This window comes from Microtus pennsylvanicus, chromosome 2 (assembly GCF_037038515.1).
Source record: "Microtus pennsylvanicus isolate mMicPen1 chromosome 2, mMicPen1.hap1, whole genome shotgun sequence".
Classification (NCBI taxonomy): Eukaryota; Metazoa; Chordata; class Mammalia; order Rodentia; family Cricetidae; genus Microtus; species Microtus pennsylvanicus.
The window spans coordinates 65274052-65296132 of record NC_134580.1 but is presented as its reverse complement, the minus strand read 5'-3'; the positions used below and the strand labels follow the sequence as shown (position 1 = coordinate 65296132).

General features: G+C 47.5%; 1 protein-coding gene across 1 annotated transcript in view; it reads left to right on the top strand.

Moving 5' to 3' along the window:
* The first annotated feature begins 205 nt into the window (after positions 1-205).
* The window catches only part of Laptm4b (lysosomal protein transmembrane 4 beta), a 57988-nt gene continuing 36112 nt past the window's right edge, over positions 206-22081 (top strand). Inside the window, exon 1 of the mRNA XM_075961227.1 lies at positions 206-489. Coding sequence (XP_075817342.1) covers positions 391-489 — 99 coding nt within the window. The 5' untranslated portion in view covers positions 206-390. The remainder of the gene's footprint in view (positions 490-22081) is intronic.

Here is a 22081-nt window from a genome sequence, read left to right as displayed (position 1 = left end):
GAAACGAATCCGAATCCCAAGCAAAGTTGCACCCATGGCCGAAGGAAACCCCTGGAGACTCCCTGAGGGTCCAGCAACCCCGCAACTATTTGCGCAGCGTGCCCGGCGCCCGCAGCTGGCTGGAGCCCGCGGTGACATCACGAGCCCAGGCAGGCCACGTGACCCAGGCCTCGCCTCCCCCGCCCCCTCGCGTCGCCGCGGTCTTGGAGCTCAGTGTCCCGCCGCAGCCGCCACTCGGAGCTCTCTGGGCAGCGCGGAGCCAAGGGCCGGGGCGAGCGGGCCGGGGCGTCGGAGCGTGCGGGGGAAGAGGTCCAGGAGCGGGCGACCGGGCTAGCGGAGCCGGGACCGACGCGGACGACGCTCTCGCAAACTTGTGCGCGCGTCGGAGCGATGAATATGGTCGCGCCTTGGACGCGGTTCTACTCGCACAGCTGCTGCCTGTGCTGCCATGTCCGCACCGGCACTATCCTGCTGGGCGTCTGGTACCTGGTGAGCGCGGCCGGGCGATGAGGGGGCACCCATCCCGCGCGCTGCGCAGCCGGCGCCGCTAAGTCGCTTCCAGGTCGGCCTCGGCCTGGGGTGCCGCCCGCGATCATCCGCCTAAAGTTGTATTATTAGAAAGTTAATTCTCGGGGAGAGCCGAGCTGCAGTGGCGGGGGTGTGGGGAGGGGCGCGGGGGCAGGGGGAGGGAGCGCGGTCCTGGGGGTGCGCGGCGGGCGGGTCCACCCCGGTGCGGCTGCTCCGTGAGTTCGCGTCCCAGCAGAAACGGTTGGGAAGTTCTCGCCCCTCTTGAGTGGGTTTTCCCGCACATACTTGTTTTAAAGCCTTTACACCGGGAAGGCGCCGTCGTGTTACTGCGTCCCAGTCGGCCTGGAGAAGCCATCTTACACCCACTCAGGTTCCTGCCCGTGGACAGGTGATCCCTCTAAGCCGGCACGGCGGGCAAATGCAGTTTTTAAAATGGCTTTTCAGGTTGGCGCTTTTAAGGTCTCATTTGTATAGAAAACAAGCGGCGATTCTCGTGGGCAGCCTGATGGATTCTTGCACTATGGCGCTACCCTTAACTGATAGTTGGCAGCCCCGGACTGCACCAGCCTTGAGTCGATTACTCTGCGTTTGGGGTTTTGTGACATCATTTTTGGGAGTTAGATCCGAGCTCCTTTGCAGTGAATAACGCTGCAAGACGAAGAAGTGCCTTAAAAAGTGATAGTTATGTGGCATATATAACTTTTTTATGAGAATGCATTCTTATCTCCCTCAGCACGAATCGTCTTTTTTCTTTTGGTGGCTCGTATTTAATATTTGATAGCTTAAGAAATATGTAGTATATCGAATTATAAACTGCCTTGTGCCATTTTAAGCAAAGCACTCATTCCCCTCCTGGTGATGCTATTGTGCTATTTATAGTCTCAGATTTCCTTTAGTTGGACTCATTGTGGCCACATAATAGAAATTTTTAGCCTTAAAAGCTTTCCAAAGATCGTTGATATGTGTGGGTTCTGACTGTGTAGTGTGAATGCAGATTGAACATTAGTGCATTGGCTCAACCCCGAGTTTTCTGAAAGCCAAGGAATTCGCAGAAATTTAAAATCAGATTTGGAGTAAGCAGTCTCAAGCAGTGCTTTTTGCGGATGGCCAGGGCAGACAGTCGTCTGCAGATGTCTGGGTCTTCCTTGGAAGAGTTCAAATCTGCAGGCTTGCAAGTGCATCATCGGTGGATGCAATTTGTAAAATCTAGGGCATTGCATTAGGCAAATGTACTACATGATCTCCAGGAGAGATAAATCTACTTGAGCCCTGCAGTTGGCAGTCGTCCAGCCAGGCGGCATTGGTGATAAAAGCCGAGATCTCCTCAGGCTTCCTCTCCCGTAGGAACCTGCCCTTTGTGGGGTGTGTGCGCTTGGAAATGAGGCCTTTTGCAAGATAGCTTCCAAGTAGACAGGAAACAAGGGTGAAGTACTCACCATGTTTCTGCAAACATCTTTATTTCACAAGACTATTGAATATTTCTTCAGTAGTTGAGTTCCTGTATAGCTTTAAATATAATTTGGTTTTCTAAAACCTTGATTTCCATTTTAAAAGGCTGAGGTGGGTGGGGGTATAAGGCCTAAGGAAAAACCGGCCCTCCCCCTCCTTCCACAACACCCATTTCTCTCGGCGTGAGAAAGGAGAGTTTTCTGGGAAAGACTAAGAGTGGATGGGTTCAGATGAGAGCCTGCGGTAGACCGTGCCAGGTGAAATGATCGTTTTCTGCGTGTTTTCTAATTGCTGTTTCTTATCCTGCTGTTTACTAACTAGGTCCTGCATACTACGTAGTGTGCTCCCTAAGCTAAACTTAAACATTCCTGGTGAAAACGGAGGTTAAGAGCTTGCGGCTTATACATGGTCCTTGGTTTCAGCTCAAGAGCTAGCTGGCCCTCCCCCCGCCCCGTTAAACCTTTAAGAAGTCGTGGTTTTGCCTTGACTATCAAAGGTTTCCAGAAATAAAACTTTGATTCAGCTATTAGGGTTTTTGCTTTGTTTTTTATGAAATGGCCATCCGCGTACAGTGAGATCAGGTTGTTCCTTGTACGGTTCAGTGGCAAATGTATGTTCCTGTCTGACTAAAGAAGGTTTTAGAGTTTTCTTTTCCTCTTTTCTACCTGGTCCCAGCTCAGCCTGCCACCGACGGGGAGCCGGTCACTTTGCACAGATTTTACTGTATGCACTTGTATTCTGTTCCTTTCCCTTAGCGTAGCTCGGCACCTCCTCCTGTTGGAATGTATGAGTGGTCTGTGTTTGTTGCTTCATGATGTTCTACTAATACACCTTATTTGTTCACTGGATTGAACAGTTTCTAGTTTGGGGGATGCTGTGTGTGTGTATATGAGTACATATGTACTATATATATTATTTTTTCTTCAGCTGCTCTGAGCATCCTTAAGCCATAAACCAGGTTTTGTTTTTAGATATGTGTTTGTATTTGCAATGGGTAGATACTATTGACTGGAACCGTTGCTCACTGGGTGAAGTCTGACTTGCCCAGTGCTAGCCAGTTTTCCAAAGAGGTCGGTTCAGGTCCAGTTTGCTCTGGTAACTACAGATGGGTGAAGGACTGGTTGTCTCATAGTTCACCAGGGTTTGGTGCTGTCACTCTGTTAGATTTTAGCATTCTAGGGGTATGCAGTGGTGTGCTAGTATACTTTGCACTTTCCTCGTGAAGAGTGATGTGGAAGGGTTTGACTTTGGTTATGAACCAGTTGCATGTCTTTTTATTGGGCTCTGTCCCATTAATTTGTAGGAACTTTACATACTTGGATACTAGTTCTTTTAATATGTACGTGTGATTGTAATCTTCCAGACTGGTTTGCATACTCTTGCATGCTTGGTCTCAACCTCCTTCATCTTTCCTCCCTTCTTTTCTTCTGTTTACTTACTTACCTACTTAATTATTTTTACTTAGTTATTTTTTTGTTTTTCAAGACAGGGTCTCTCTGTAGCTTTGGAGCTTGTCCTGGAACCAGCTCTGTAGACCAGGAGACTGGCCTCAAACTCAGAGAGATCCACCTGCCTCTGCCTCCCGAGTGCTGGGATTAAAGGTGTGCGTCCCCACTTACCGACATCATTTTGATGATCAGAAATCACTCAAAAGTTTAAGACTAAGTTCAGTTTTCAAAGTTAATACTTCCTGTATCCTCTGAGGTCGAAGGCTATAATGCTTTCTTTCCAGAAGCTGTGATCTTAGCTTTCCTGTGAGGTAGGGGCTGGCATCCATAGCTTACTCAAAAAAGCAGTTTAAAGCTGAGCATGCTCATGCCTGTAATCTCAGCAGTCGGGAGGCTGAACCAAGAGAACTGCCATGAATTTAGAACAACCTGGGTCTCACGAAAGAAAGAAGTGAACAGTAGTAGAGTGATGCTGTGTGTTCTGGAATGTTCTCTCGCCAGCAGGTCGTCCCCGCCCCCCCCCCCCCCCCCCCCCCCCCCGTATTCAGGGTTTCAGTGTTGTCGGTCTCAGTGTTTGGCTGTATCTATAATGAATATATGCAGTCCTCCATCATCCGTTAAATAATACAGTATAGTTATTTATGTCATATTTACATAGTATTGGTTGTAAGTAAGCTAAACACGCGCTCTAAGGAGACACACAAAGCCGTTTTATGTTAAGACGTGAGCGCTGGAGGAGTTTAGTGTCCTCCCCTGCTGCCCAAGTTTTCCCATACTTGTCTCTTACCACAGATTTAGACTCCCCAGCTTAATGCCTGTATTTTTACTTTACACAATTATGTGTATGAACATCTACCAGCATGTATGTATGTACCTGCTTCATGTGTATGCAGTTCTCGCGGAGGTCAGAAGAGGGTTACAGGCCCTCTGGCAGTGGACAGTGAGCTGACATATGGCTGCCGGGAACTGAATCCCAGTTGTCTGCAAGAGCCATCTGTCCTGTTGTAAGGAGACTGCTTGTTGGTTCCCGGCTGCTCAGCCCTGAAATAATCACATAGAAACTATATTAATTAATTAATCTCTTGGCCCATTAGCTCTAGCTTCCTATTGGCTAAACCTTATATCTTAATTTAGCCCAATTCTAGTCATCTCTGTATTGCCATGAGGCTGTGGCTTACCTGGTAAAGTTTTGGTGTCTGTGTCAGGCGGGGCTACATGGCTTCTCGTTGACTCCACCTTCTTCCTCCCAGCATTCAGTTTAGTCCCGTGTCAGTCTCCCCATCCCTCAGTGTAGGTCTTTTTCGTTCCCAGTACAGTATTTCTGGTAGGGATCCCCATACACCAGGCCCCAGTTAAAATTAGACCAGGCCGGACAGCGCCTTCTCACCAGAGGCCCTCAGCTTTTCTGGACATAGTGTCTTATCTGTCCCTTGACATGGAATGCCAGATTTCACCTGTGGTGAGCTCCTGGAATGTGAAACCAGCACACCACTACGTCAGTGAATTGGTGAAACTGTCGCTGAGATGAGATGAATTCTGCTGTCCGTGGCGTGCGGTGCGTCCTCCTTCAGAGGAGACTAACGATGGTGGACTGGTTTCAGTTCTGCTCTTCGTCAGGGCAGCCTGGTGAATCTAATTTACAAATGACATTACAAATTCCCAGTACTAAAGCAACAGTTCTCCATCCCAGGAGAGTAAGAGATGGGCTCGCCGCTCATATGGTCCCTTGTTAAGGTCTCCTTTGTTTCCCTCTCCCTTTTGTGCGGTCTGTCTTATTTCTACACTTGGTCAAATGGTCAAGAGCCGCCTGTTTCAGCCTCTGTGTCTGGTATAGGTAAAGCTGCTGCTGTCTGGTTCTTCTGCTCCCAGAGGCTAGAGGAACAGGGTAGTGGGACAGGACCACATCCTACCTGACCCGTGGCCTTTCCTGTATCATCTTTGTGTGTGGTTGGCACTTTTCACCACTGTGTTTGTGGGGGACCTCTCACCATCATGTTTGGTTCTGGCCTGTGAAAGGTGGAAAATGAAGGCAGGGGAAATTTGGGGGCCATGAGAAGGAAAAGTAAAGCCCTTTACCTTGGATTCCAGTTGAAGCCTCTTGTCCATAGAGAAGCAGGGCTTGACGAGGTCGAACACCTTTCTCTCTTCCTGTCCGTAAACCTGCAGTTTCCTGGGAATGTCGCAGAAACTCACTGTATAAGAAAAGATTGTGGTTGGGCAGTAGTGGAGCACACCTTTAATCTCAGCACTCCAGAGGCAGAGGCCTGCAGATTTCTGGGAGTTCGAGGCCAGCCTGGTCTACAGGGTGAGTTCCAGGACATCTATGGCAACACAGAGAGACCCTGTCTTGAAAAGGAGCTGGAGCGCCTGCTCCTCTGTGCTGACTGCTATTGGAAATGATTTGAGCTCACTTCTCAGCACCCATGTCGAGCAGTTTACATATTCAGGGAACTCCAGTTCCTGGAATTGGACACCTTCTGGCATCTTCAGGTATCTTTGTACTCAGGTGCACTTACCTAGATGGACACACACACACATCATTAAAGATAAATTGCAGGAAATAAGTTGGAGAGAAGTGAGGAAGATCCCCTACTCCAGCCTTTGATCTGCACACATAGTAATAGAAAAGAAAAAAATCATTTTAAGCTTTGAGATAAATATAGCAGGATCCTGATGACAGCTGCCAGGAGGAAGAAAATGGAGAGAAACCTTGCCTTTAAGTTAGGCATGGAGCTCAGAGAAAGTCTGGAGAGTCAGGGGAAGCATGCTAGGCTTTTGGCTAATATCCAGAAAGGAGAAGGGAAAGAAAAAGCACATTGCAGGCTTCAGATCTGAGTTCAGAGGGCGCCTGCTCCCAGACTCTGGTGCCGAGACAGAGGGTTGCACCAAGGACAAGTGGTTAGCGTTAGAGATAGTTTATTAGCAAGAGGCTAGATGTGACCACGGAAGCCTTTAATCCCAGCTCCCTGACTTTGAGGCCAGCCTGATTGACTTATTAAGTTCCATGCCAACCAGGGGCAACATAGGGAGACTGTCTCAAAATACTTAATACAGGAAAAGCACTGATGGGAATAGGAGTGGGCTGGGGAGACCAGGGGGAAAGCCCAAAAGCTAAAAGGAAAAATTAGAGAGAGATTCCAGGAATAAGGTAAGGGTTTCCTTACGGGAGCATGGACACCCTACTAGCTGCTGTACTATCAGCTTCCCGCCAATCATCAGCTTTCCATAAATTTTCAGGAAGGGATAGAGTCTCATGAACTGTTCCCTTTTCATGATAGGGTGTTGACAGGCCCAGGCTTGTAATAGCTGTCTGGAGAGTGACTGTGGTACTGCCTTTGCAGAGGACCCTAATTCAGTTCCCAACACCAGTGTTGGTGACTAACAATGACCTGTAGCTCTAGACCCAGGAGATCCACCTCCATAGCACTAGGCCCACACACACATTTAATAATAATAATAATAAAATTAAAGGAGTGCAGTTGTCATCTCTCTCCTGGACCATACCTCTCCCATCTTCCTCTGGCTTTTCTGTTCTTTCCTCCTTTGGAGGCTTGAGAGGCGCTTCAGAGGACCACAGCTGACGGCCACACTGCTCTTTGGGCTGAAACGGTTGTTTGGAATGTAAGATGATCGGCACATCGTGTCCATTTGATAAAACAACTTCAGTAGCCTCCGTGTGAGAGTCTATGACCTTCCAGACATGAGCTTCTGATTGACTGGTACAATACCGGATTTAAAGGTCCTTCTGTGGAACAGGCATTGGGTCCAGGCAGGAGGGTGGCTACTCCTGGAACAGACTTGCCTCTTCTGCATGAGGATCCACACCCAAGTAAGACAGCTGGTGATGTTCTATCCCAGGAGCCTTCCTGGCTCCTTCCAGTCCAAGTTCTGTTTGATTTCCCTGTGTCCCATGACCAAGGCAGGTGGCGTTTCTAGTCTTAGCATCCAGTTCTGTGAGCAACCGGCAGAGGTGGCCATTTTATGTATTATTTTAAGAGCCTCAGGAGCCTCTCTTTCTGGTAGATAACCTGTAGCAGGAAGCCTGTACCTGCCACTGGATTATTCCCTTAATAGCCCGTGGTTTCTGGAAATTGTTTCTTTTGACTCTCGTGTATTCCAGGCTGTTTCAGAGTTGCTCTAAAGTCTGTGATGGCCTTGGTTTCCTAATCTTCCTGCCCCCACGTCCCAAGTGCTGGGATGGCAGGCATGTACCATCATACTGACTTGAAACTTCTTTTCCTTCCTTCTCTCTTACTTTTTTTAATGACTTATTTTAATTCTATGTGCACTGGTGTCTGTGAGGGTGTCAGTCCCCTGGACCTGAGTTACAGACAGTTTAAGCTGCCACTTGGGTGTTGGGAGTTGAATCTGGGTCTTTTGGAAGAACAGCCGGTGACTGCTCTTAACCACTGAGCCATCTCTCCAGGCCCACATCTGTCCTCCCCACCCCACCTCACCCCCAGGTAAGATCTGGCTATATTGCCTTAACTTACTTGGAACTGGCTATGTAGATGAGACTTGACCTTGAACTCACAGAAATCTGTTTGCCTCTGCCTCTGCCCCTCAAGTTCTGGGATTAAAGGATTGCACCACCACTGGCTCTTTGACTCTTCTCTTAATAAACACTGATTCTGCTTGATACTGGCTCACCATGGGATTCTTTTTTCCTGTTAAGTCAAGAATCCCAACTTCACACAAGGAGTTTATGGAAAAACTCTGGCTACATGGAGATGTGTTCCAGCTCTGCTGTTAGGCTGACCTGCTCTCCACCAGAATTCTCATTTCTTAGTTCCCTAGGATAACCCTGTTGTGTAACGGTTATCTCCAAAACGAGCATTCCATCCAGCCTGCCTGGACGCCCTTTAAAGAGACTAAACAACCGAAAATAGCTTCAGGAACTCCCTGAAACTGACTGGATTCATTAGGCCCCTCCCTCCTTTTGTAGGCAGGAAAGGCAGAGTCCCTCTCCCTCAGAGTTAGCTGAGCAGCAAAGAAAGCTCTGAAACCAGACCTGGGAGAAGCAGAAACCAGCTGAGCTTCCTGGAACAAGTTTGGACCAGTCACTTGGGAACACTTGGGAACTCCAGCCTGTTGGGTGCCTGCAGGCTCTGCAATGTTTTCAGGTTTCTTAGCTTTTGTGAGCTGTTCCCCATGTCTGAATGAGCTTTGGTGATACAGCTGTCTTTGAGACGTTTCTGCTCCTAGAAGTAACCCCAATAAAACTCCTGGTTCACCATGTTGGATGAACTTCGGTGGTATCTGTATTTTGGTCTGTTGTGAGCGCCCTATCTGGGGGAATACAACATGTTTCATTACACAACATAACTGATGGGCACCCCAAAGAACCGAATATGACCTGGGAAGGAGTGAGTGCGTGGTGGGGAACAAGGCATGAACCTGAGGCGGTGCAGCCTGAGTGGGAAGCATGGGCGGGGGAAATTCCAGTCCACCTGTTCTTTCCCTATGGTGTGTGTTCGTGTGCCTTTGTGCTAGGAGGAAGTGCATGGTTTACCTAAGGTTGAACCTACTCAGGATTAGGAGTATCTGTGGCAGGGATCCTAGGGTGTCAGTCTTCATCTGTGTGGTGTGGAGTATCATGCCTGATTGATGAGTGGGGTGATGTGAATACAGAGCTGCCCTGAAAACAGTGAAAAGCTCAGAGAAAATTTTGCAGTCTTTGAGATCAGAGTCAACTCTCATCAAGCAGCTGTGGAGGTTGCTGGACCGTTGCTGTGTGCAGTTAGAAATGCGTTGGATGGGGCTGGAGAGATGGCTCAGTGGTTAAGAGCACTGACTGCTCTTCCAAGAGGACCGGGGTTCAGTTCCCGCACCCACATGGCAGCTCACAACTGTCTGAAGATCCAGTTACAGGGGATCTGATACCTTCACACCAGTGCACATAAAATGAAGTTAAATTAACCATAAAAAATATTTTTTTTAAAAAAGAAATGTCGGGCCGGGCGGTGGTGGCACACGCCTTTAATCCCAGCACTCGGGAAGCAAAGGCAGGCGGATCTCTGGGAGTTCGAGGCCAACCTGGTCTACAAGAGCTAGTTCCGGGTCGGCACCAAAGCCACAGAGAAACCCTGTCTCAAAAAACCAAAAATAAAATAAAAAAGAAATATGTTGGAGCTGAGATGGTGGCCGCCGCTGTGTGCAGTTAGAAATGCCTCTGAGGCCGGGCGATGGTGGCGCACGCCTTTAATCCCAGCACTCGGGAGGCAGAGGTAGGCAGATCTCTGTGAGTTCGAGACCAGCCTGGTCTACAGAGCTAGTTCCAGGACAGGCTCCAAAGCCACAGAGAAACCCTATCTCGAAAAACCCAAAAAAAAAAAAAAAAAAAAGAAATGCCTCTGAGCTGAGATGGTGGCCAAGCAGGAGCTTGTTTGTGTAGAGGATTAATTGCAACAAGAAAGGGAGATGCAGCTGCCTGGCGTCTTCCCTGTTAGCCTCTGTTTTGACAAGTAAATTAGATAAAAAGGAAGAGAGAGATGGTAACGTGATAAGATATCTCTTGAGTCTAGCCTTTAGTAGAGAAAAGGGAAACCCTGTAATCCACGATTCAGGAGATTTATTGGGAGGGAGGAATCCAGGAGAGCGGCTCCTGCCAGGGTTGAAAAGCAGCAAACTGAACAGGCACCGAGCTTATACTGGGCTTCTTAGGGGTGGAGTTTTTCCAGGGAGAAGATTTCCAGGGTGGGGATTGGTCAGATTTCAGTCCCTTGAGCTCAGGTTGACTAGATTTTTATGCTCAGGGAGTGGTTGGTTTTCTGCTCAGGGATTGGTTCACTTTCCTGCTCAGGGATTGGTTGGTTGTCTGAGTAGTTGCTCAAGGGAAAATTTGGCTCTGCTTTCAGGACCGAAGTATGTTTCTTCCCCTGACTCTTTTTCTCCTGTTGACTCTAATTTCAGGGAAAGGGCATATCTCTTTCACTGACTCTGATTCTATGGCCAAAGTATGTTTCTTTGGCACTGGTTTCAGGGTCAGGGTTTTTTTTTTCTTTGGTTCTGGGTTCAAGGCTAAACTATTTCTTTCGCTGGTTAGGGTCTTAGAGCCAGGATGTGTTTCTTTCACTGGCTCTGGTTTCAGGGCCAGGGCAGGTTTCTTTGGCTAGCCCTTTTATCCTATAGTAAGTTTCCATCCTTCCTTAAACCAAAGGCTGCATGACCTTAGACGTGAGACAATGGGAGCGAAATCAGCCCCTGATGGACTGGGTTATTACAAAACACTTGGTTTTCTGCTTCTTGGGTTCCCACAGATTGCAGGGGTTGGGAACCATAGAGGAGGGGCCCATGCTATTGAGGGAACTAGGAATAAGAGCTGTGTTTGAACCGCAGTTCTCTGGGCCAGATAGAGCTGTGTTCACAGAGGAGCTAAAGAAAAGGATGACCCATCAGGGCCCTCGAGGCTGGTGTTGACCCTTAGTGGCTTTGCTGAGTCCATCGTTGGGACACAATCTTTATAAATTAGAAAGGCTTTGGCAGAACTAAGTGACTTAGACAGTATGCAAAGGAACTCTTAAGGCAAGAGAGCAACACAGAGGAAATAAAGAAAAGATATAGGGGAGGAAGAGGTTTGTCTGGGTTTCAGGAAGAGGGAGCGTTTGCTCAGGAATGGTCTGAAGGCTTCAAAGCCCGAGGGGCAGTTCACAGAGGATACAGCTGATAGAATAATACAGGGGAAGATGATCAAGCCGGTTCCAGGAATGGGTCAGTATCCCCCAGACTACATGTCCCTCCAGAAGATGGTCATGTTAGGGGTGAAGATGATTTGCCCAGCCAAGGTGTGTTGTAAGGAGACCACTTGTCTCCCAGCCTCCAGGTAGCTCAGACATGAAATAATCACACAGAAACTATATTATTTAAATCACTGCTTGGCCCATTAGCTCTAGCTTCTTTTTGGCTAACTCTTATATCTTAATTTAAATTATTTCTAGTAATCTGTGTATCGCCATGAGGCTGTGTTTTACCGGGTAAAGTTCCAGCGGGGCTACATTCTATTCCGCCTCCTTTCTCCCAGCATTGTTTAGTTCTACCCCATCAGGCCAAGCCAGTTTCTTTATTCACCAATGGTATTCAGAGCATACAGAGGGGACTCCCACATCAAGGGTGTACTCAGGGAGAGGCAACAGGGACAGCCACAGAGCCAAGCCAGGGCATAGCAGGGGAGAGCAGAGTTATACCCACCCTTGTTGCTGAGTGGGTCTGAGCAGATTAAGCCAGACCCACCGAGCTCAGCAGGGGTATACAAGTGTTGGGAGGCTCTGTGGAAGAACTTCAGGATGTGGAAGTATAATAGCTCAGAGGGAATGCCTGAGGAGGACAGAAAACCAGCTCAGTTAGTGCCTCCTGTCCAGGCTTCCACCCAACCTTGATCTGTGTGGAGGAAGCAATGGCTACAAATGACGGAACTTCCGTATATGCAGCATTAGACCGGTGCTTATGTTATACTTTAGTGCCTCAGTTGTGAGCTTCTGGGATCACCTGACACTTGCTGAGAACAAATGATAGCAGACCTTCAGAGTGCTCCACCAAGGTCATCTTGTAGCCCCATTATTAGCTATGAGGCAGTGGTTCAGGGTGTTGCCTTAACCTGCTTGCTTTGGAGATGTTTTGTATAATGGCATATACCGCTGAGTGGAAAGCCATTGGAAAGACAACCAGGTACAATGGTGCTTCCTACTGCCTACAACCCTACTGGGGCTGGGTTAATTGAAAGTAAAAAAAATCCAAAGGGTACCCTATATGGGTGGAAAAGGGCATTCCCAGAAGCCATAAGGTTATTGAATGAAAACTCCATGCCGGAGGTGGACTCCCTCCTAGGAGTTGTTGGCTTTATTTGGTCTTCATTCTTGAAATGTGGGGTATCCACCCCAGAGGCTGCTCAGACATGGGTTTAAGCCAATAGAAAGCCCTCATCAGTTGGCCACTGACTATGCTAGGTGTTCAGGATCCCAGGGTATCACTGAGCCTTTCTCAGGCTGAGCTTTTAAGTACAAAAACCATGTTCTGGGTTGACCTTTAGCTGAAGCAGAACCACAGAAGCCAAAAAGCAAGGTTAGTATAGAGACTTTCCCAGAACTGGAGAGAACAAAGAGCCTTATGCTCACAGATCAGCACTGCAAAATCCAGGAAAATTGAACACACAGCTCACCTCTTCAAAGGGATGAGGTGGAAGCTGCCCTTCCTGGACCACCGGAAAGACGTTGCTTCACAACCTGGTGGTCCTTTGTTGTCTGATGGGACAAGCCCTGTCTCATCTCCCAGCATTTATGTTTTTATTTCCTAAGACCTTTCCCCATAAATCTTGAACATTGCTTTTAGACCATAAACCCACTCTGCTTTGTAACAGCGTAGGTGACTTCTCTGTTATCTTAGGGCCAGGCCAATCCTGACACCCACAGGCCTTATGTTTACCTCAGTCAAGCTCCCTAGACCCTAAATCTTGGCACCATCTCTGAGTAAGAAGCCCGATGTACTTTGTAAGGAATCTCAATGTGAACATGTCTTAATCTTTTGTACTCTTAGGACTGGGTTGTTATCATAATATTTTTTTTTCAAAAATTGTGCCGTGAGGGCTGGAGAGATACCTGCTCTTCCAAAGGTCCTGAGTTCAATTCCCAGCAACCACATGGTGGCTCACAACCATCTGTAATGAGGTCTGGTGCCCTCTTCTGGCCTGCAGGCATACACACAAAGAATATTGTATACATAATAAATAAATAAATAAATAAATAAATAAATAAATAAATAAATAAATAAAAATTAAAAAAAATTGTGCCGTGGGTAAATATGGCTGAAATGAAAAGATCTGAGCCAGACTACAAGTCCTGGTCCAGCACCGGTACCAGTAAAATCGGGCTGAGCCGAGGTTCATTCTGTCTCCTCCTGGATCATTTTTTCCCTGCCTGCTGTAAAGCCCGCATGGAGTCACCGCACAGAACTATATGGACTAAGATGGGTTCAGCCTTTGTTTTAGTTTTGGCAGGCGGTGCTGTCTTTGTGTTGGGGTTTACAGCCTGAACTGTCCATTTCTTCTTTGCCATGGAGTCACGGGCAGTACAGGCAATACATGTCATTAGAATATCAGCAGGCCCCCCTGGTGGCAGAGCCAGGCTGCGAAGGGCAGTGGGGCGCAGCAATGCTGAGTAGCTGGCTTGGACCCAAATCATGGTTAAAGTAACCACTGTAGCTCCCATGTACCTGGTTTCGTCCTTCATCTCCTGACAGGAAGGGTGAGCACCTGCATCATTAAGCAAAGGGATAGCTGTAACTCACGCCTGTTCTACGCTCTACGCGCTACGGTATGGTTCACGAGCCGGGCAAGGCGCAGGAGATCGAAACACACACACGCACGCCAAGAATGCCCAGACTGCCCCCTTTATTGTGTTTAGGGACAGCTTATATAGTGCTCTGGCCACGCCTCAGCTCTCTGGATCTTTTAGCTGCAGGCCCACCAGAAACCAATTCCCCTGCCATCAGGGTCTTGTGCTCAGAGCCTCTGCAAGCATAGGAAAAACAAGCTGTTTACTCCGGCACAGAAAATTCGGGGTCTGGGGGTCAGCAGTCCCCAACAAGTTGATGGTGGTAGGTTTCTCAAGCCAGACTTGAGGATGGACGGGAGTAGGGCCTGGTACTGGGGTACACATTCATTCGACAGCCAGCGGTCAGGTGCTCCTCGGGAGGACCTCAGCTGTGTCATGGGGTGTTCTGAGTATAAGATCTTGATCCAAAACTAAGTTGTTTGCTTTATTCCACTAAATTAGCAGTAGCCATCACAGATCTTAGATGGTGGGCCATTTTGTGGTCACAGGGTCCGATCGTCATAGGGTGTTTTCATGGCCCAGAATTTTGGGTTAAAACCCCTCTTGTGTCAGAGATGTTGATAAAGTCTCAGAAGCCTTTTGTTTAATTTCACTGTAGACTGGGAACTCAGTACCCGCCTTTGCTGCTGGTGTGTAGAGGACTTGCTGTTTTCACAAACTCGGCAGCGATATCCAGCTGCACCTAGAATCTCTTGAACCTGTCTCTGTCTCTGAGTCTTTAGAGTTGGGGTCTGTAGGATGGCAGCAATCCCACTCTGGGACAGGCTCCTTTTGCCTCCCTTCCTCCAGTAGCTAAGATAGGTAGCCTCTGATGTACAAAGTTGGGCTTTCTTTTTTTTAAAAATATTTATTTATTTATTATGGACACACTATTCTGTTTGCATGTATGTCTGTAGGCCAGAAGAGGACACCAGACCTCATTACAGATGGTTGTGAGCCACCATGTGGTTGCTGGGAATCGAACTCGGGTCCTTTGGAAGAGCACGCAATGCTCTTAACCACTGAGCCATCTCTCCAGCCCAAAGTTGGGCTTTCTTTCTTTTTTTTTTTTTTGGTTTTTCGAGACAGGGTTTCTCTGTAGCTTTGGAGCCTGTCCTGGAACTAGCTCTTGTAGACCAGGCTGGTCTCGAACTCACAGAGATCCACCTGCCTCTGCCTCCCGAGTGCTGGGATTAAAGGCGTGCGCCACCACCGCCCGGCTTAAAGTTGGGCTTTCTTAATTGGCGTTCTGTAGCCCAAGGTCTGTAACTCTTGCCCAGTCCCTCGGAGTTTTCCCAGAAACCTCTGAGAGAAGGTCAGGAAGTCTGCATTTAGTGTCTCCGCATTCTGGGGCAACCTGGTCCAGCTATGTCGCCCACTGAAACCTCTGCACTGGGCCTGTCCATTTAGAAGCAAAAGAGGGGTCAACTCTCCTCTGTCAATGGGACGTTGAAGAACAGGTCTTTTAGGTCCAAGACAGTGTACACCCATTTCTGTAGCTGAACCAGACTCAGGGGAATCAGTTCCCAGGTTTCTTCAAAGGCAGGAGAGGCGTGTTCCAGGGTAACTGGAAGGGCACCAGGATGCCTGTCTCTTCAAGACAGGCAATATTTACTGCAGTTTCCCCCTTTTGTGTCCAGGGTCACTGGGTGTTGTTTAATCTGGATGGAGGTCGTAGAACTGGTTAGTTGAACAATTGTAGGAGCTTGCTATTGGACCAGTCTTGGGGGAGTTGGTTTGGGAGTTGGCCCATACCCCTGGAAATCTTTGTTGTCAAGCTGAGAGGTAGTCCAACTGTATTGATCGGAGGCAAGACTTTCAGCCAGGCAGGTTCTCCTGATAGAGGGTAAGACACTGGCGTTTTGCTGGGTATCTGTGTTTGTCATCAGAGAAGTGATGGTAATTTTCTGTTTATCCAAAAGATCAGGTCCCAACCAGTTCTCTGATGTTAAACACCCTTTGAACTACCTCCAGCAATCGAGACCTATTTATATTTAAATTAAAAATTAATTTTTTAAATTTTATGTGCATTGATGTTTTGCCTGCATGTATGTCTGTGTGAAAGAGTCAGATCTTGGACTTACAGATAGCTCTTGGCTGCCATGTGGGTGCTAGGAATTGAACCTGGATCTTCTGGAAGAGCTGTCAGTGCTCGTTACTGATGAACCATCTCTCTAGCCCCCTATTTTTAATTTTTTAAAACTTTTACAACTTTTTAAAAAAATATCTGGGACCGACTGGGTGACAGAAAATCTCAGCAATTGTCTATAATTTTTCTAAAACCTAGTGAAAACTGCTTCAAGTCTCCTTGATCAGGGTCACACAGAAAGGAAAATCTGTTTGTTCAGGCTGTGTTGTCTGGCAGCAACCCCCTTGCCCAGTCCAAGTCAGGTTTTTTATTTATGTATTTATTTATTTATTCTTTAGCCTTCTTCAGAGAATGGTACGTTATGGGTCATTGGTTTAAAGGGCGTCATAAATCATAAAGGAGAAAGGAGTGGAACTTTTTTCTTTCCTTTGGTCTCAGCCCAGGGAACGTTTCCCTTTCCCCGGGGTTGTTTAGCACCTGTGCTGAGTGGAGCAGAGCAGGTGAAAGGGAATGCTCACCTGGAGGAACCGTTTTTTTCCTCCTCGTGTGCTCTCCACTTAGATGACTGAGGGCCTGGATGAGCGTCCGGCCTCTCCCCATCCTCACACTGGCACCTACCCCACCCCTGAGCAGTAGCCAAGCAACAGAGCAAACGTGAGAGCTAAAAGAATATGGGTCCCCAATTTTATTCTTAAAATGTTAGCGGAGCAGCTGCCAGCCCGGCAGAGACGGTTGTGGGTCCCTGCAAGATCCCCGGGTGGTTTACGAGCAGTGGCTCATCCTGGGCGGGTGGCCCCGCTACGTGGCCAGCGGGCCGCCCAGCGGGTCCTGGGAGAGCCAAGCGGCTGCAGCAGCAGGTGGGCGCCCACGCCGCAGGGAGAGCCAAGCGAGCGAGTGTAAACTACACTCGGTGGCTCGGTGGCTCGGGCTGGCGGAGCCGCGAGAGCCAAGCGGCTGTAGATTCCCAGCAGCAGGTGGGCGCCCACGCGGCCGGGAGAGCCGAGTGGCGGGTAAACGGCTGGTAAAGGCACATAGACACAGAAAATAGGCGTAAACGTTTATTAAAGGAGTGAGGGAGAAAGAGAGAGAGACACGAAAAAAGAGAGACAAAGATACGTGTGCACACCAGAAGAGAACAGGAAGAAGAGAGAGTCTTCACATGAGGCGAGTGGTCAGAGGTCGCTGGGAGTGGGCGTGGACCAAAGGAACAACACCCAATGGGATGGGGCACAGGTCTTGAGACAGGGGCTTCTCATACCAGAGAAAGCCACTGGCCAATACAGGGAAACAAAACTGACAAAAACACATAGAAAGACATAGTAAAGACTACAGGGGTGGTCACCACACATTCACACACCTGAACAGACAGAAAGATCGAGTGTCGTGCATGGAGCCCAGACACCAGATCAGTAACCATGTCTGACCTCGTCTATGTGTACATGAAGAAGGTGCCTGAACTGGGCAGACCAGGTGACTTTCTAATTTGTTTCCTTTTGGGGTGGAGGTGACAGACCCCTCTGCAGGACAGGCAGCAGTTCATCAAAGGGAACCCTGGGCACCTGGAGCATCTCAGGTTGCACATCCTTTAGTAGTTCTTGGACCATCATCACACCCCTCCTCAGTCTAAGGGACTCTGAGACCCCTGGTGTCTCAGTGGAACCTCCACCAGAAAAGACTGCTCGAACACGGCTTTAAGCCAATAGAAAGTCTTTGTCAGCCAGCAACTACACTGGGTGTTCAGAATTCCGTGTAGTACCCAGCCTTTCTCAGGGTGAGCTTTTAAGTACAAAAACCATGTTCTGGGTTGACATATTTAGCCAAGCAGAACTTATAGAAGCCAAAAATCAAGGTTAGTGCATTTAGAAACTTTCCAATGGCTACTTGGAGGTTTTGTTTGTCTGTTTGTTTTAGTTTTGGCAGGTGGTGTTGTCTACACGCTTGAGTTTTACAGCCTGAATGGTAGGGACTTCCATGATGGAGTCAGTTGTGCTAAGGTCTGGGGACCTTACATGAAGATTTCCTGGATGTGCACAACTCTAGGGCGATAGTTAACTGCTAAGACACTGAAGCTGTCTGAGGCCTTTTCCACCTCTGCTTTGCTTCAGAGAGGTCATCTGCCGGATTAACAGGTTTCTGATTGGTCTGCCTATGTATGTTGTAGGAATAGTATGTTGGCAGGAAGCTCCTGGGCGTGCAGAAGCTGCCCGCCTGCAGGTCACACTTTGGTTAGCAATGGTTCAGTGGATTCAGTGGACATACTTGTTTTTTATGCAAACCTTCTTCCTTTGGCAGTGTCCAAGCAGTACTAAAATGACTGGTTTGCCCCCACCCCACTGCACAGAGCTTTCCTTATATTCTTGCCTGTGTCGGGAGCTTATTTTCCTTTTGCAGTAGTGGAGATTGAACTCAGGGCCTCCCAAGTGCGAGTCAAGCATTCTGACACTGAGCTATGTCCCAGCCTTTCCTTCTTGTTATATTTTGTTGTTAAAAATTTGACTATTAGGGAGCTGGAGAGATGACTCAGTGGTTAAGAGCATTGCCTGCTCTTCCAGAGGTCCTGAGTTCAATTCCCAGTAACCACATGGTGGCTCACAACCATCTGTAATGAGGTCTGGTGCCCTCTTCTGGCCTGCAGACACACACACACAGACAGAATATTGTATGCATAATAAATAAATAAATATTTTTTTTAAAAAATTGACTATTAGGAGCCGGGCGTGGTGATGCTTGCTGTCAATCCCAGCACTAAGGAGGCTGAGGCAGGTGGATCTTTGTGAGTTCAAGGCCAGCTGGATCTGCAGAGTGAATTTCAGGTCAGGACTACACAGAAAAAATCCTATCTCGGAAAAACAAACAAACAAACCAAAACAAAAAAATTGACTCTTAGGATCTGGGAATGGAGAATGGGGTAGAGTGCTTGCCTGGCCTATCAATTACTTTTTCTTTAGTATGGTAAAGTACTTTGACAGAAACAAAAAAGGAAAACTTGGTTTAGGCTTGAAGTTCAAGGGCTCAGATAATTGTTTGTGGTGGAAGTTAAGGAAGCTATTGAAATTACCCTAATCAGGCCAATTCCTCACAGGCAGCCCCAGAGGATAACCTGTAGGTAATCGCAGGTGTGTTTGTCTTCTAGGTGGTGCTAGATCCTGTCAAGATCACAGTCTTTGTTAACATCACACCCCAGTCCTGCCAAAACAAACCTTCCTACTTCCTTAGTTTTCAGTCCTTCAGCAGATCTTCCCAGTGGCAGACAGGCTTGTTCCTGGGTTCAGATCCTTCAAGCTCTTGTGTGGCCAGCACTTTGCCCACTGAGCTATTTCCCTAGCCTACCAGATTTTGGTTTTGAATGTGCTGAATGTATTGCCAATTAGGAGATTTTTAACTGCAGCACAATCTAACCACAGCATTTCCAAATGGGAGAAGGACTCTTAACTAATTGGTTAAGGTTGCCGTTTTCTCTTCTCCGAGCAAGGGGATTTTGCTTAAAGATTTCTCTTGGATCTTAAGCAAACAGCTACAGAATGATAGCATTTTTTTTAATGTTAAAGAGCAAATACACAAATGGTTATAGTCTTTAAGTGTATTATTATCCCAGTTTTGCAAAAAAGGCGTTAGGGACTCCCATATGCTGTGGGTACCGCAAACCAAAAGAGCATGCGTATGTGTGTTTGTGTGTTTTGAGACAGGGTCCTCTTATTCTGTGGCTGCCTTGGATTCACTACAGAGCTGAAATTAGTCCTTACCTGCAGAAATCCTTGGGCTTTAGCCTCCCGAGAGTGAGCCATTGTAGCCTACTCATTCTGTACTTTGTTCTCCCTGCTCCACATCCTAGCGCCAGGCTCCTAGTGCTGGTACTTTTATAATTGTGAACCTAGGTCCCCATCGTTCTCAGCCTTGGCTGGATTTGGGGCCAGGCTGCCTCATCCCATTCACAAAACCACATTACATGATGTAAATGTGACTCCTTTCTTCCTTCCAAAGCATCGATCTCGTAAGACTGAGAGAAATAAAAATAAAAAGGTCAGAGCAACCTGCTGCTTCTTGCTTAAGTTGGCCACCCTGCCTAAATGAAAAACACTTCAGGAAACAAGGAGTCAGTGACGAGGGCATAAGAACTGGAATGCTGCTGTCTCAAGGATAGCCATAAACTGGCCAATCAGAAATCTGCTCATATTGTGCCTCATTTACATACCCCAAGGACAGCAAGGACCGGGCCGTCAAAGGAAGACACACTCACACCCACGCTTCATTTGCATAATGACATCATTATTTTTTAATCTCTTGCTCTTTGTAACCTTGTAACCGGTTTGCAGTTCTCAATTAGGTCCACGTATGCAAACTAAGTGAAAGTTGGTGGTCCTAGGGGTTGTGGCTATAAAAGTCCCTGCAACCCAAGGAGGGGAGTTCCTTGTCTGGCTCATATTGCGCTTTGGAATAAACCCTTGCTTTTGCATCCAAGTCTTGGATTCTGGTGGTCTCTCTGGGGGTTGAGGGTCTGGGCACAAGACAACCTCACACTTTGTTTTTGCCTTTCCTGGGTGTTCTGGAGGGGGGCATCTTTTGCATTTGCCCTAGTACATACCTAGTACTACCTAGTACATACATACGTACATACATACCTATACACGTATACTTACATGTATATGTATACACACATATAGTTGTTCTTTTTTGTTTGTTTTTTTTGGAGAGGGTTTTTCTGTATAGTTCTGGTGTCCTGGAACTCCCTTTGTAGACCAGGCTGGCCTCAAACTCAGAGATCCACCTGCCACTGCCTCCTGAGTGCTGGGATTAAAGGCATTTGCCAATACACCCAGCTAAAAATTTATTTTTTTTTAATATTTATTTTTATTATGTGTATGGGTGATTTGTGTGTACGATTTCTGGTACCTGCAGAAGGCATCAGATCCCTTGGAACTGGAGTTACAGGTGGTGGTTTCTGGGAAATAAACCTTGGATCCTCTGGAGGAATAGCAGAGCCATCTCTCCAACTGCTGTCCAGAATTTTTCTCATTAATTACATGGTCCTGCCACCTCCCACGTTTAAAGATATACACCACCACACCCAGTTGGTCCTGCATTTTTGAGTGTATATAAAGATGTCTCAGCCTAAGAATAACGCCCAGAATCCACCCAAGTCCATTCAAAGAAATTGATTGGGATTGCTATTGCCGCCTTGGCAGCCTGGCGCTAGCTTTGCTCCGAGTGACTGCCAGTGGTCGACTGGCACTTTCCCTAGGAAAGCTTTCTGAGCTTGCTGCCTCACACCAGCAGAACTGGGCGAGGTATGAAAACAGGGTGTGGAGCCTCTGTGTGATCAATAGGCCAAAGATTCTTATTGGAAACCATATGCAGCTTTGTGGATACAGAATGTACATATTGACTGTACCATATATCCAAGCTCATAATCACTTTGATAAAGGAAACCATGACGTCATCTGAAGTGGGTGTGGGGTGGGGGCGTGGTGAGCTAGTGACTTGGCTTATCACTCAGGAAGCTCTGCCTGTAGGGACTTTGAACGCTACGGGAGTCTTGAGAACCCAGACGACCTGTTGAGGGGTTACAAAAACCTTTACATTCTAGACACTCCCCTGTTGACGTGGGGGTCTGGTAAGCACGTCTGCCACTTCATTCCTTAAGCTGTTTCATAATTTGAGGTGTCCCCCCCCACACACACACAGTGTTTCTCTGTGTAGTCCTGGCTGTCCTTGAACTCAGAGATCTGCCTGCCTCTGTCTCCCAGGTGCTGGATGGAATTAAAGACGTGCACTACCACCCAGCCATAACTTGAGTTTTTGACTACAAGATTTTAGGGATAAATTCTTTAGTCTTGTCCAAATTTTTTTTTCTTTTTCCGTTTTTATCATGGAGAAGCTGTTGAGTGAGTGAGTGAGTGAGAGAGACAAGGTGGGGGCAGAGAAGAGAAGAGGAGAGAAGAAATATATAGGTAGGCATTCCTAGCTAGGTACGGAGATAACCTAGCCTGGGTGGAGCCAGGAGCTCCAGGTCCTCCTGGTATGCGAGTTCAAGGCCAGTTCACTACTACTACTACTACTACTACTACTACTACTACTACTTCTTCTTCTTCTTCTTCTTCCTCTTCCTCTTCCTCTTCCTCTTCCTCTTCCTCTTCCTCTTCCTCTTCCTCTTCCTCTTCCTCTTCTTCTTCTTCTTCTTCTTCTTCTTCTTCTTCTTCTTCTTCTTCTTCTTCTTCTTCCTTCCTCCTTCTTCCTTCTTTCTTCTTCTTCTTCCTACCTTGGAA